Genomic DNA, 15,000 nt, shown 5'->3' on the forward strand with positions numbered 1-15,000 from the left:
GCCTCTCCAATGAACAGTGTCTATGGGGTCATATTGCACTTCCTAAGGCTTCCACTAGATGTCAACAGTCTTTAGAACGTTGTTTCAGGCTTCCACTATGAAGGGGGAGCGAATAAGAGCTGTTTGAATCAGGGGTCTGGCACAATGCCATGAGCTATGTCACGGTGGCGGAGGTGAGCTCCGTTCCTTTTCATTTCAACAAAAACAAGGAATTGTCCGGTTGGAATATTATTGAAGATTTATGATAAAAACATCCTAAAGATTGATTATATACATCGTTTGACATGTTTCTAAAAACTGTAATGGAACTGTTTTTTTACTTTTCGTCTGGACTTAGTGCCTGCGCATTGTGCATTTGGATTACTGGACTAAACACGTGAACAAAAAGGAGATATTTGGACATAAATGATGGACTTTATCGAACAAAACAAACATTTATTGTCTAACATGGAGACCTGGGAGTGCATTCTGATGAAGATCATCAAAGGTAAGTGATTAATTTTAATGCTATTTCTGACTTTTGTGACACCTCTCCTTGGTTGGAAAATGGCTGTGTATTTATCTGTGGCTTGGCGCTGACCTAACATAATCGCATGGTGTGCTTCTGCCGTAAAGCATTTTTGAAATCTGACACAGCGGTTGCATTAAGGAGAAGTTTATCTATATTTCCATGAATAACACTTGTATCGTTTACCAATGTTTATGATGAGTATTTCTGTAATTTGATGTGGCTGTCTGCACTTTCACCGGATGTTTGTTTGAGGCAAAACATTACTGAACATAACGCGCCAATGTAAACTGAGATTTTTGGACATAAATATTAACTTTATCGAACAAAACATACATGTATTGTGTAACATGAAGTCCTATGAGTGCCATCTGATGAAGATCATCAAAGGTTAGTGATTAATTTAATCGCTATTTCTGACTTTTGTGAGCCCTCTCCTTGGCTGGAAAATGTCTGAATGGTTTTCTGTGACTAGGCGCTGACCTAACATAATCGCATGGTGTGCTTTCGCCGTAAAGCCTTTTTGCTTTACAACTCTGCATAGAAGGCCAGCATCTCAGAGTCGCATCTTCACTGTTGACATTGAGACTGGTGATTTTTTATGTTATTTTAATGGACAAAAAAATGCACTTTCTTTCAAAGACAAGGACATTTCTAAGTGACCCCAAACTTTTGAACGGTAGTGCGTATATCTCCCTCTGTCAGAGGGACAGCTAGTCTCTGCAGGATAGACTTAATATATATCTCCCTGTCAGAGGGCTAGCTAGTCTCTGCAGGATAGACTTAATAATATATATCTCCCCCTGTCAGAGGGCTAGCTAGTCTCTGCAGGATAGACTTAATAATATATATCTCCCCCTGTCAGAGGGCTAGCTAGTCTCTGCAGGATAGACTTAACAATATATATATCCCCCTGTCAGAGGGCTAGCTAGCCTCTGCAGGATAGACTTAATAATATATATCTCCCCCTGTCAGAGGGCTAGCTAGTCTCTGCAGGATAGACTTAATATATATCTCCCCCTGTCAGAGGGCTAGCTAGTCTCTGCAGGATAGACTTAACAATATATATCTCCCCCTGTCAGAGGGCTAGCTAGTCTCTGCAGGATAGACTTAATAATATATATCTCCCCCTGTCAGAGGGACAGCTAGCCTCTGCAGGATAGACTTAATATATATCTCCCTGTCAGAGGGCTAGCTAGTCTCTGCAGGATAGACTTAATATATATCTCCCCCTGTCAGAGGGCTAGCTAGTCTCTGCAGGATAGACTTAATATATATCTCTCCCTGTCAGAGGGCTAGCTAGTCTCTGCAGGATAGACTTAATAATATATATCTCCCCCTGTCAGAGGGCTAGCTAGTCTCTGCAGGATAGACTTAATAATATATATCTCCCCCTGTCAGAGGGACAGCTAGCCTCTGCAGGATAGACTTAATATTTATGTCTGGAAACTGCCTGGGCACCAAAGCTGAGCTTTAAAGTCAGATTAGGGGAACAGTGGGTCCCACACAACCCTGTCATTATTGTTGTTTTAAACTAGTCACCCCTCCCACCTCCCTCCCCACCTTCCACCTCCCTCACCCCTCCCACCTCCCTCACTCCTCCCCACCTCCCTCCCCTCCTCCTACCTGTGGCCCTGTGGTTCTGTGGCTCTGTGGCCCTGTGGCTCTGTGGCTCTGTGGCCCTGTGGCCCTGTGGCTCTTTGGCTCTGTGGCCCTGTGGCTCTGTGGCACTGTGGCCCTGCCATGCATGGGTCACTGCCCCTTTCAACCTACATACTGTATGTTTTCACAGCCACAGTCCGTCGTAATCCAAATCTACTCAATCTATCAAATGTTTAAGTATCTTTACAGACAGCCCTCCTAATCAAAACCTTAAATCTCTCTAATCTACTCAATCCTCTCTCCCTTTTAACATGTCTGGCTTTCACTCGATGTTCTTCTTCCTACCAGTCAACGATGGTCCCCTTTAACCCTGTACAGTATATGTCCTCACAGCCTCCAAGCACAAATCTAATCAAATCTCTCAAATTTAAAGACTCAAACTCAAAAGCTGTCATACTTTTGTTCCCACACGTATAACATGAAGTTTCCATCAATCTAGATTTTAAGTCTGGGAGAGGACTAGAGGCTTTGTGGGACACTTGGTGCTCTGGGAGAGCTTTCATGGCTAGTCTGTGTCTTTGGTTTCTCCATGCAGCATTGGATCTGAAGGAAACTGAGGGCTTGTCAAAGGCAGGAAGTGGAATACATTACAGCCGGGACATCCCAGAGGCCTCTCTGTGTGTGATGGATATGCCATGTACAACCACAGGACAAACACACGTACCCACTAACAGGGAGGAGAGGGAGAGGGAGAGGGAGAGGGGAAAACCTACCTCTCCTCTCCTCTCCTCTCCTTTCCTCTCCGGGACCAATAACAGCTGTCAGCTGTCAGGTAACCTTGTTCTGGTCTGTCAGGTAACCTTGTTTTGGTCTGTCAGGTAACCTTGTTTTGGTCTGTCAGGTAACCTTGTTCTGGTCTGTCAGGTAACCTTGTTTTGGTCTGTCAGGTAACCTTGTTCTGGTCTGTCAGGTAACCTTGTTCTGGTCTGTCAGGTAACCTTGTTCTGGTCTGTCAGGTAACCTTGTTCTGGTCTGTCAGGTAACCTTGTTCTGGTCTGTCAGGTAACCTTGTTCTGGTCTGTCAGGTAACCTTGTTTTGGTCTGTCAGGTAACCTTGTTCTGGTCTGTCAGGTAACCTTGTTCTGGTCTGTCAGGTAACCTTGTTCTGGTCTGTCAGGTAACCTTGTTCTGGTCTGTCAGGTAACCTTGTTCTGGTCTGTACCTTGTTCTGGTCTGTCAGGTAACCTTGTTCTGGTCTGTCAGGTAACCTTGTTCTGGTCTGTCAGGTAACCTTGTTCTGGTCTGTACCTTGTTCTGGTCTGTCAGGTAACCTTGTTCTGGTCTGTCAGGTAACCTTGTTCTGGTCTGTCAGGTAACCTTGTTCTGGTCTGTCAGGTAACCTTGTTTTGGTCTGTCAGGTAACCTTGTTTTGGTCTGTCAGGTAACCTTGTTCTGGTCTGTCAGGTAACCTTGTTTTGGTCTGTCAGGTAACCTTGTTCTGGTCTGTCAGGTAACCTTGTTCTGGTCTGTCAGGTAACCTTGTTCTGGTCTGTCAGGTAACCTTGTTCTGGTCTGTCAGGTAACCTTGTTCTGGTCTGTCAGGTAACCTTGTTCTGGTCTGTCAGGTAACCTTGTTCTGGTCTGTCAGGTAACCTTGTTCTGGTCTGTCAGGTAACCTTGTTCTGGTCTGTCAGGTAACCTTGTTCTGGTCTGTCAGGTAACCTTGTTCTGGTCTGTACCTTGTTCTGGTCTGTCAGGTAACCTTGTTCTGGTCTGTCAGGTAACCTTGTTCTGGTCTGTCAGGTAACCTTGTTCTGGTCTGTCAGGTAACCTTGGCTATATGGCCAGGTAACCGTGTGTCTCAGCGTGTCTCAGTGTGTCTCCGTGTGTCTCAGCGTGTCTCAGCGTGTCTCCGTGTGTCTCCGTGTGTCTCAGCGTGTGTCTCAGCGTGTCTCAGCGTGTCTCAGCGTGTCTCCGTGTGTCTCAGCGTGTCTCAGCGTGTCTCAGCGTGTCTCCGTGTGTCTCCGTGTGTCTCAGCGTGTCTCAGCGTGTCTCCGTGTGTCTCAGTGTGTCTCCGTGTGTCTCCGTGTGTCTCAGTGTGTCTCCGTGTGTTTCTGCGTGTCTCAGGGTGTCTCCGCGTGTCTCCGTGTGTCTCAGCGTGTGTCTCAGCGTGTCTCAGCGTGTCTCAGCGTGTCTCAGCGTGTCTCCGTGTGTCTCAGCGTGTCTCAGCGTGTCTCCGTGTGTCTCCGTGTGTCTCAGCGTGTCTCAGTGTGTCTCAGTGTGTCTCCGTGTGTCTCCGTGTGTCTCAGTGTCTCTCCGTGTGTCTCAGCGTGTCTCAGCGTGTCTCAGCGTGTCTCCGTGTCCTACCTTGTGGTTCTTGCCGTATCGGTAGACCATCCAGTCCTCTCCGTTGGTGCTGACCTCCAACTTAAAGGTGATGACGTAGTAGGACTTCTGGGTCTCCTTGGACACCGCTCCCTGGGTAGCGATACCCGTCAACACCTTCAGGACATGGAGATCCACCTGGGGGAGACAAGGACTTTATCATTTACACATTTAATTCAGTTTATGGACATTACAAATGGCCCAATTTCAAACCACAGCACAGCAGTGTACAGCACAGAGAGATAGAGAAGGGAGAGATTGGGAGGAAGAGAGAGAAAGAGCAAAGAGAAGGTCAGGAAAGAGAGAGAGATAATTTCAGTCCATCAGCCTCAGTTCTGAGATCTCTCTCTCTGTCTCTCTCTCTCTCTCTCTCTCTCTCTCTCTCTCTCTCTCTCTCTCTCTCTCTCTCTCTCTCTCTCTCTCTCTCTCTCTCTCTCTCTCTCTCTCTCTCTCTCTCTCTCTCTCTCTCTCTCTCTCTCTCTCTCTCTCTCTCTCTCTCTCTCTCTCTCTCTCTCTCTCTCTCTCTCTCTCTCTCTCTCTCTCTCTCAATTCAATTCAATTCAAGGGCTTTATTGACATGGGAAACATGTGTTAACATTGCCAAAGCAAGTGAGGTAGATATATATATAAAGTGAATATATAAAGTGAAATAAACAATAAAGATTAACAGTAAACATTACACATACAGAAGTTTCAAAACAATAAAGACATTACAAATGTCATATTATATATATATACAGTGTTTTAACAATGTACAAATGGTTAAAGAACACAAGGGAAAATAAATAAGCATAAATATGGGTTGTATTTACAATGGTGTTTGTTCTTCACTGGTTGCCCTTTTCTCGTGGCAACAGGTCACAAATCTTGCTGCTGTGATGGCACACTGTGGAATTTCACCCAGTAGATATGGGCGTCTCTCTCTCTCTCTCTCTGCGATTGATAGTACTCATTATATCTTCTCTGCACACAATACCGATAATCACCTTCCTATTCTGCTCTGATAATGCTATGTGGATTAGAAACACTACCAGGGTCTATACTGGAATAGAAACACTACCAGGGTCTATAATGGAATAGGAACACTACCAGGGTCTACACTGGAATAGGAATACTACCAGGATCTATACTGGAATAGAAACACTACCAGGGTCTATACTGGAATAGGAACACTACCAGGGTCTACACTGGAATAGGAACACTACCAGGGTCTATACTGGAATAGGAACACTACCAGGGTCTATAATGGAATAGGAACACTACATGGGTCTATAATGGACTAGGAACACTACCAGGGTCTATACTGGAATAGGAACACTACCAGGGTCTACACTGGAATAGGAACACTACCAGGGTCTATACTGGGAATAGGAACACTACCAGGGTCTATACTGGAATAGGAACACTACCAGGGTCTATAATGGGAATAGGAACACTCCCAGGGTCTACACTGGAATATGAACACTACCAGGGTCTATACTGGGAATAGGAACACTACCAGGGTCTATACTGGAATAGGAACACTACCAGGGTCTATAATGGGAATAGGAACACTACCAGGGTCTATACTGGGAATAGGAACACTACCCGGGTCTATACTGGATATTAGATGTGTAGAGAGGAGAGGAGAGGAGAGGAGAGGAGAGGAGAGGAGAGGAGAGGAGAGGAGAGGACAGGAGAGGAGAGGAGAGGAGAGGAGATTAAGGAGGGGAGATTAGAGGACGGGAGATGAGAGCAGATTAGATGAGAGGAGAGGAAGGGGAGATGAGAGGAAGTGATGGGAGGGGAGGGGAAAAGAGAAGAGAGGAGATTAGAAGAGGGGAGAGGAGAGGAAAGGAGAGGAAAGGACATTAGAGGAGAGGAGATTAGAGGAAAGGAGATGAGAGGAGAGGAGTGTGAGAGGAGACAAGAGGAGAGGGGCCTCGCCTCACCTCCTTCTCATCATCAGGCGGCGCCCGCCCAGGAGGACAAAACAGAACACAGAGAGAATGTGTGCGTTTCAAATGGCTTGTATAGTGCACAACCTTGGACCCTATGGGTCCTTGTCAAAAGTAATGCAATATATAGCGAATAGGCATGCCTTTTGGGATGCATACATGGAATCAGAATCAGCTGCCTACTCTCTGCCGTGAGACACTGAGGATTCTAGAACATCTGATAATGAATAGTGATGAAGAGAAGCGAGAGGGAGAGAAAATCAAATCAAACCAAATTGTATTGGTCACATACCCATATTTAGCAGATGTTATTTTGCGTGTAGTGAATATAATACAGTATATACATATGAGATGAGTAAAGCAATGTGTAAACATTATTAAAGTGACTAGTGTTCCATTATTAAAGTGGCCAGTGATTTTAAGTCTATATGTATATAGGGCAGCAGCCTCTAAGGTGCAGGGTTGCATAACCTTGTGGAAGCCGGCTACTGATGGCTATTTAACAGTCTGATGTCCTTGAGATAGAAGCTGTTTTTCAGCTCATCATTACGCTGGGTCGGAACCCCGCCTTGTGCAACTGGGTCCTGGACTTCCAGACGGACCGCCCCCATGTGGTGAAGGTAGGAAACAACACCTCCACTTCGCTGATCCTCAACACAGGAGCCCCACAAGGGTGCGTTCTCACCCCTCTCCTGTACTCCCTGTTCACCCATGACTGCGTGGCCACACACACCTCCAACCCAATCATCAAGTTTTCAGACGACAACCATAGTAGGCCTGATTACCAACAGGGACAAGACAGCCTACAGGGAGGATGTGAGAGCCCTGGCGTAGAGGTGCCAGGAAAATAACCTCTCCCTCAACATCAACAAAGCTTTAAGTTGCGTGGTGTACACATAACTGACGATATGACAATCCACACAGACAGTGTGATGAAGAAGGCCCAACAGTGCCTCTTCAACCTCAGGAGGCTGAAGAAATTTGTCTTGTCACCTAAAACCCTGACAAACTTTTACAGATGCACAATCGAGAGCATCCCGTCAGGCTGTATCACCGCCTGGTACGGCAGCTGCTCCGCCCATAACCGTAAGGCTCTCCAGAAGGTAAAGAGGTCTGCACAACGCATCACCGGGGGCAAACTACCTGCCCTCCAGGACACCTACACCACCCGATGTCACAGGAAGGCCAAAAAGATCAAGGACCACAACCACCCGAGCCACTGCCTGTTCACCCCGCTATCATCCAGAAGGCGAGGTCAGTACAGGTGCATCGAAGCTGGGACCGAAAGGCTGAAAAACAGCTAATATCTTAAAGCCATCAGACTGTTAAATAGCCATCACTAGCCGGCTACCACCCGGTTACCCTGCACCTTAGAGGCTGCTGCCCCATATACATAAACTATACATAAAATCACTAGTCACTTTAATAATGTGTGCATACTGCTTTACTCATTTCATATGTATATACAGTGCCTTGCGAAAGTATTCGGCCCCCTTGAACTTTGCGACCTTTTGCCACATTTCAGGCTGCAAACATAAAGATATAAAACTGTATTTTTTTGTGAAGAATCAACAACAAGTGGGACACAATCATGAAGTGGAACGACATTTATTGGATATTGCAAACTTTTTTAACAAATCAAAAACTGAAAAATTGGGCGTGCAAAATTATTCAGCCCCTTTACTTTCAGTGCAGCAAACTCTCTCCAGAAGTTCAGTGAGGATCTCTGAATGATCCAATGTTGACCTAAATGACGAATGATGATAAATACAATCCACCTGTGTGTAATCAAGTCTCCGTATAAATGCACCTGCACTGTGATAGTCTCAGAGGTCCGTTAAAAGCGCAGAGAGCATCATGAAGAACAAGGAACACACCAGGCAGGTCCGAGATACTGTTGTGAAGAAGTTTAAAGCCGGATTTGGATACAAAAATATTTCCCAAGCTTTAAACATCCCAAGGAGCACTGTGCAAGCGATAATATTGAAATGGGAGGAGTATCAGACCACAGCAAATCTACCAAGACCTGGCCGTCCCTCTAAACTTTCAGCTCATACAAGGAGAAGACTGATCAGAGATGCAGCCAAGAGGCCCATGATCACTCTGGATGAACTGCAGAGATCTACAGCTGAGGTGGGAGACTGTCCATAGGACAACAATCAGTCGTATATTGCACAAATCTGGCCTTTATGGAAGAGTGGCAAGAAGAAAGCCATTTCTTAAAGATATCCATAAAAAGTGTTGGTTAAAGTTTGCCACAAGCCACCTGGGAGACACACCAAACGTGGAAGAAGGTGCTCTGGTCAGATGAAACCAAAATTGAACTTTTTGGCAACAATGCAAAACGTTATGTTTGGCGTAAAAGCAACACACCATCCCCACTGTCAAACATGGTGGTGGCAGCATCATGGTTTGGGCCTGCTTTTCTTCAGCAGGGACAGGGAAGATGGTTAAAATTGATGGGAAGATGGATGGAGCCAAATACAGGACCATTCTGGAAGAATGGAGTCTGCAAAAGACCTGAGAATGGGACGGAGATTTGTCTTCCAACAAGACAATGATCCAAAACATAAAGCAAAATCTACAATGGAATGGTTCAAAAATAAACATATCCAGGTGTTAGAATGGCCAAGTCAAAGTCCAGACCTGAATCCAATCGAGAATCTGTGGAAAGAACTGAAAACTGCTGTTCACAAATGCTCTCCATCCAACCTCACTGAGCTCGAGCTGTTTTGCAAGGAGGAATGGGAAAAAATGTAAGTCTCTCGATGTGCAAAACTGATAGAGACATACCTCAAGCGACTTACAGCTGTAATCGCAGCAAAAGGTGGCGCTACAAAGTATTAACTTAAGGGGGCTGAATAATTTTGCACGCCCAATTTTGCAGTTTTTGATTTGTTAAAAAAGTTTGAAATATCCAATAAATGTCGTTCCACTTCATGATTGTGTCCCACTTGTTGTTGATTCTTCACAAAAAAATACAGTTTTATATCTTTATCTTTGAAGCCTGAAATGTGGCAAAAGGTCGCAAAGTTCAAGGGGGCCGAATACTTTCGCAAGGCACATATGATAAATATAAAATATAATAAAATCATGTGTACAAAAACAATAAATGTGTGGTCAAAATTGTCAATAAAAACACATTACTTTCCACAGGGCCGTGGGGGTGAGTCAGGGATGCAGCTTGAGCCCCACCCTCTTCAACATATATATCAACGAATTGGTGAGGGCACTAGAATAGTCTGCAGCACCCGGCCTCACTATACTAGAATCTGAAGTCAAATGTCTACTGTTTACTGATGATCTGGTGCTTCTGTCCCCAACAAAGGAGGGCCTACAGCAGCACCTAGGTCTTCTGCACAGATTCTGTCACACCTGGGCCCTGACAGAAAATCTCAGTAAGACCAAAATAATGGTATTCCAAAAAAGGTCCAGATGCCATTACCACAAACAAATTATATTCCTAAGACACATTGGAAAGAACCAACCAAAAAAATGCTATTTGGCCCATACAGAAGCTGCACAGTGCAGAACACCTGACCACCGTGACTGACCCAGTGGCAGAACACCTGACCACCGTGACTGACCCAGTGGCAGAACACCTGACCACCATGACTGACCCAGTGGCAGAACACCTGACCACCGTGACTGACCCAGTGTCAGAACACCTGACCACCATGACTGACCCAGTGGCAGAACACCTGACCACCATGACTGACCCAGTGGCAGAACACCTGACCACCATGACTGACCCAGTGGCAGAACACCTGACCACCATGACTGACCCAGTGTCAGAACACCTGACCACCGTGACTGACCCAGTGGCAGAACACCTGACCACCATGACTGACCCAGTGGCAGAACACCTGACCACCGTGACTGACCCAGTGGCAGAACACCTGACCACCATGACTGACCCAGTGTCAGAACACCTGACCACCATGACTGACCCAGTGGCAGAACACCTGAACACCGTGACTGACCCAGTGTCAGAACACCTGACCACCGTGACTGACCCAGTGGCAGAACACCTGACCACCGTGACTGACCCAGTGTCAGAACACCTGACCACCGTGACTGACCCAGTGTCAGAACACCTAACCACCATGACTGACCCAGTGTCAGAACACCTGACCACCATGACTGACCCAGTGTCAGAACACCTGACCACCGTGACTGACCCAGTGGCAGAACACCTGACCACTATGACTGACCCAGTGTCAGAACACCTGACCACTGTGACTGACCCAGAACTAAGAAAAGCCTTGACTATGTACAGACTCCGGGCCCACCACAGACTACCATAGGAACTGCAAAAACCATGGTGACGTAACAACTTTCAATGTCCTCCAAGAGTTACTTAATTTCCTCTCCTCTCACAAAATGGGACAAACACCAAATTGAAACTCTGCAGAATTCTGTCAAAAATATAATCTGCGTACAAAGCAAAACCTCAAATAATGCAGAGCAGAATTAGGAATATACCCACTAATGATTAAAAGGCAGAAAATAGATATTAAATTCCACAACAACCTAAAGGAAAGCGATTTAGAAAGAGGATGCATTCCCCCTTCTCTCTCTCTGCCTCTATGTCTCTCTGTCTCTCTGTCTCTCTGTCTCTCTGTCTCTCTGTCTCTCTCTCTGTCTCTCTCTCTCTCTCTTTGACTCTCTGTCTCTCTCTCTCTCTGTCTCTCTGTCTCTCTCTCTATGTCTCTATGTCTCTCTGCCTCTCTCTCTCTTTGTCTCTCTGTCTCTCTCTCTCTCTGTCTCTCTCTCTCTTTGACTCTCTGTCTCTCTCTCTCTCTCTCTCTCTCTCTCTGTCTCTCTCTCTTTGACTCTCTGTCTCTCTCTCTCTCTGTCTCTCTGTCTCTCTCTCTATGTCTCTATGTCTCTCTGCCTCTCTCTCTCTATGTCTCTCTGTCTCTCTGTCTCTATGTCTCTCTGTCTCTCTGTCTCTCTCTCTCTTTGTCTCTCTGTCTCTCTGTCTCTATGTCTCTCTGTCTCTATGTCTCTATGTCTCTCTCAATTCAATTCAATTCAATTCAAGGGCTTTATTGGCATGGGAAACGTGTTAACATTGCCAAAGCAAGTGAGGTAGACAACATACAAAGTGAATATATAAAGTGAAAAACAACAAAAATTAACAGTAAACATTACACATACAGAGGTTTCAAAACAGTAAAGACATTACAAATGTCATATTATATATATATATATATATACAGTGTTTTAACAATGTACAAATGGTTAATGGACACAAGATAAAATAAATAAGCATAAATATGGGTTGTATTTACAATGGTGTGTGTTCTTCACTGGTTGCCCTTTTCTCGTGGCAACAGGTCACAAATCTTGCTGCTGTGATGGCACACTGTGGAATTTCACCCAGTAGATATGGGAGTTTTTCAAAATTGGATTTGTTTTCGAATTCTTTGTGGATCTGTGTAATCTGAGTGAAATATGTCTCTCTAATATGGTCATACATTGGGCAGGAGGTTAGGAAGTGCAGCTCAGTTTCCACCTCATTTTGTGGGCAGTGAGCACATAGCCTGTCTTCTCTTGAGAGCCATGTCTGCCTACAGCGGCCTTTCTCAATAGCAAGGCTATGCTCACTGAGTCTGTACATAGTCAAAGCTTTCCTTAATTTTGGGTCAGTCACAGTGGTCAGGTATTCTGCCGCTGTGTACTCTCTGTGTAGGGCCAAATAGCATTCTAGTTTGCTCTGTTTTTTTGTTAATTCTTTCCAATGTGTTAAGTAATTATCTTTTTGTTTTCTCATGATTTGGTTGGGTCTAATTGTGCTGTTGTCCTGGGGCTCTGTAGGGTGTGTTTGTGTTTGTGAACAGAGCCCCAGGACCAGCTTGCTTAGGGGACTCTTCTCCAGGTTCATCTCTCTTTAGGTGATGGCTTTGTTATGGAAGGTTTGGGAATCACTTCCTTTTAGGTGGTTGTAGAATTTAACGGCTCTTTTCTGAATTTTGATAATTAGTGGGTATCGGCCTAATTCTGCTCTGCATGCATTATTTGGTGTTCTACGTTGTACACGGAGGATATTTTTGCAGAATTCTGCGTGCAGAGTCTCAATTTGGTGTTTGTCCCATTTTGTGAAGTCTTGGTTGGTGAGCGGACCCCAGACCTCACAACCATAAAGGGCAATGGGCTCTATGACTGATTCAAGTATTTTTAGCCAAATCCTAATTGGTATGTTGAAATTTATGTTTCTTTTGATGGCATAGAATGCCCTTCTTGCCTTGTCTCTCAGATTGTTCACAGCTTTGTGGAAGTTACCTGTGGCGCTGATGTTTAGGCCAAGGTATGTATAGTTTTTTGTGTGCTCTAGGGCAACAGTGTCTAGATGGAATTTGTATTTGTGGTCCTGGTGACTGGACCTTTTTTGGAACACCATTATTTTGTTCTTACTGAGATTTACTGTCAGGGCCCAGGTCTGACAGAATCTGTGCATAAGATCTAGGTGCTGCTGTAGGCCCTCCTTGGTTGGTGACAGAAGCACCAGATCTCTCTCTCTGTCTCTATGTCTCTATGTCTCTCTGTCTCTCTCTCTCTGTCTCTCTGTCTCTCTTTGTCTCTCTCTGTCTCTCTGTCTTTCTGTCTGTCTCTCTCTCTCTCTCTCACTGTCTAAAATTGACATTTTAACATGCCTCGAGTGCACCACAGCCACACGTGGCCCTTCAGCCAACACACAGGACTGCAGTAACACACATGCCTTTGGTAGCTCTAAGTTTAGGTTCCAAATGACACAGTGCCCCTATTCCCATATGTTTCTGGTCAAAAGAGTGCCATTTGGGACCGGGCTTAAGATGTATGCTGGAGAGGCATGCTGGCATTTATGACAGCTGTTTGTCAAGATGGGCTGTCTGAGGCAGAGAGGAAGGCAGGCAGGGTGGAAGAGAGACTGGCAGGGAGACAAAAAGGCAGACAGACAGACAGACAGACAGGCAAACAGGTAGACAGGCAGACAGGCAGGGATACAGGCAGACAGACAGGCATACGGGCAGGCAGACATGCAGACAGACATGCAGACAGACAGGAAGGCAGGCAGGTAGGCAGGCAGACAGCTAGGGGCTAACACAGGAAGCTAGGGGCTAACACAGGCAGCTAGGGGCTAACACATGACAACAGCAGGAAGGCAGCTAGGGGCTAACACAGGACAACGCAGGCAGGCAGCTAGGGGCTAACACAGGCAGCTAGGGGCTAACACAGTCAGCTAGGGGCTAACACAGACAGCTAGGGGCTAACACAGGCAGCTAGGGGCTAACACAGGAAGCTAGGGGCTAACACAGGCAGCTAGGGGCTAACACAGACAGCTAGTGGCTAACACAGGCAGCTAGGGGCTAACACAGGCAGCTAGGGGCTAACACAGGCAGCTAGGGGCTAACACATGACAACAGCAGGCAGGCAGGTAGGGGCTAACACAGGACAACAGCAGGCAGGCAGCTAGGGGCTAACACAGGCAGCTAAGGGCTAACACAGTCAGCTAGGGGCTAACACAGACAGCTAGGGGCTAACACAGGCAGCTAGGGGCTAACACAGGAAGCTAGGGGCTAACACAGGCAGCTAGGGGCTAACACAGACAGCTAGTGGCTAACACAGGCAGCTAGGGGCTAACACAGGCAGCTAGGGGCTAACACAGGCAGCTAGGGGCTAACACATGACAACAGCAGGCAGGCAGGTAGGGGCTAACACAGGACAACAGCAGGCAGGCAGCTAGGGGCTAACACAGGCAGCTAAGGGCTAACACAGTCAGCTAGGGGCTAACACAGGACAACAGCAGGCAGGCAGCTAGGGGCTAACACAGGACAACAGCAGGCAGGTAGCTAGGGGCTAACACCGGCAGCTAGGGGCTAACACAGGCAGCTAGGGGCTAACACAGGACAACAGCAGGGAGGCAGCTAGGGGCTAACACAGGACAACAGCAGGCAGGCAGCTAGGGGCTAACACAGGCAGCTAGGGGCTAACACAGGACAACAGCAGGCTGGTAGCTAGGGGCTAACACAGAACAACAGCAGGCAGGCAGCTAGGGGCTAACACAAGCAGCTAGGGGCTAACACAGGACAACAGCTGGGCCCTCCGCAGGAAGGCAGGCATGGCAGCACTCTACCACACACCGTCACAGCTCTACAGACTGCCACAAACTGTCACTGCTACACTGTACTGGCAACTATCCCAAAAGATGGGAGGAAGGATAAGGAGAAGGAAGAAGACGAGGAGAAAGAGGTGGAAAAGGAACACAGGGCCTACCATAGACTACCACAGCAACGGCTAAAACCAGGTTGGCTAAGCAACTTTTATTGCCCTCCAAGAATTGCTGAATTTCCTCTTCACTTCAGTCTGCTCCTCAATTCATGAACCTTGTTTAGAGAGTGAGTGTTTCCTTCCCCTTTGCACTGCCACAGACTGCCACAGACTGTCACAGACTGCCACAGACTGCCACAGACTGCCACAGAGCCCTGGCCACTGGCCACTATCCACAAAGAGATCCCAAAGAGGAGCTGGCTCATCTGAAAGTGTCCAGAGACACTGGCTGTGATTCAATCAGAGGCACATTGT

At 46.5% G+C, this 15,000-nt stretch overlaps 1 protein-coding gene across 1 annotated transcript in view; it reads right to left on the minus strand.

Moving 5' to 3' along the window:
* LOC110504940 (neuropilin-2-like) overlaps positions 1 to 15,000 on the minus strand; it is a gene marked incomplete at its 5' end in the record, with an annotated part of 288,221 nt that overhangs the window by 204,537 nt on the left and 68,684 nt on the right. Inside the window, one exon of the mRNA XM_036965260.1 lies at positions 4,478 to 4,633. Coding sequence (XP_036821155.1) covers positions 4,478 to 4,633 — 156 coding nt within the window. The remainder of the gene's footprint in view (positions 1 to 4,477; positions 4,634 to 15,000) is intronic.

The sequence above is a fragment of the Oncorhynchus mykiss genome, chromosome 3 (assembly GCF_013265735.2).
Source record: "Oncorhynchus mykiss isolate Arlee chromosome 3, USDA_OmykA_1.1, whole genome shotgun sequence".
Classification (NCBI taxonomy): Eukaryota; Metazoa; Chordata; class Actinopteri; order Salmoniformes; family Salmonidae; genus Oncorhynchus; species Oncorhynchus mykiss.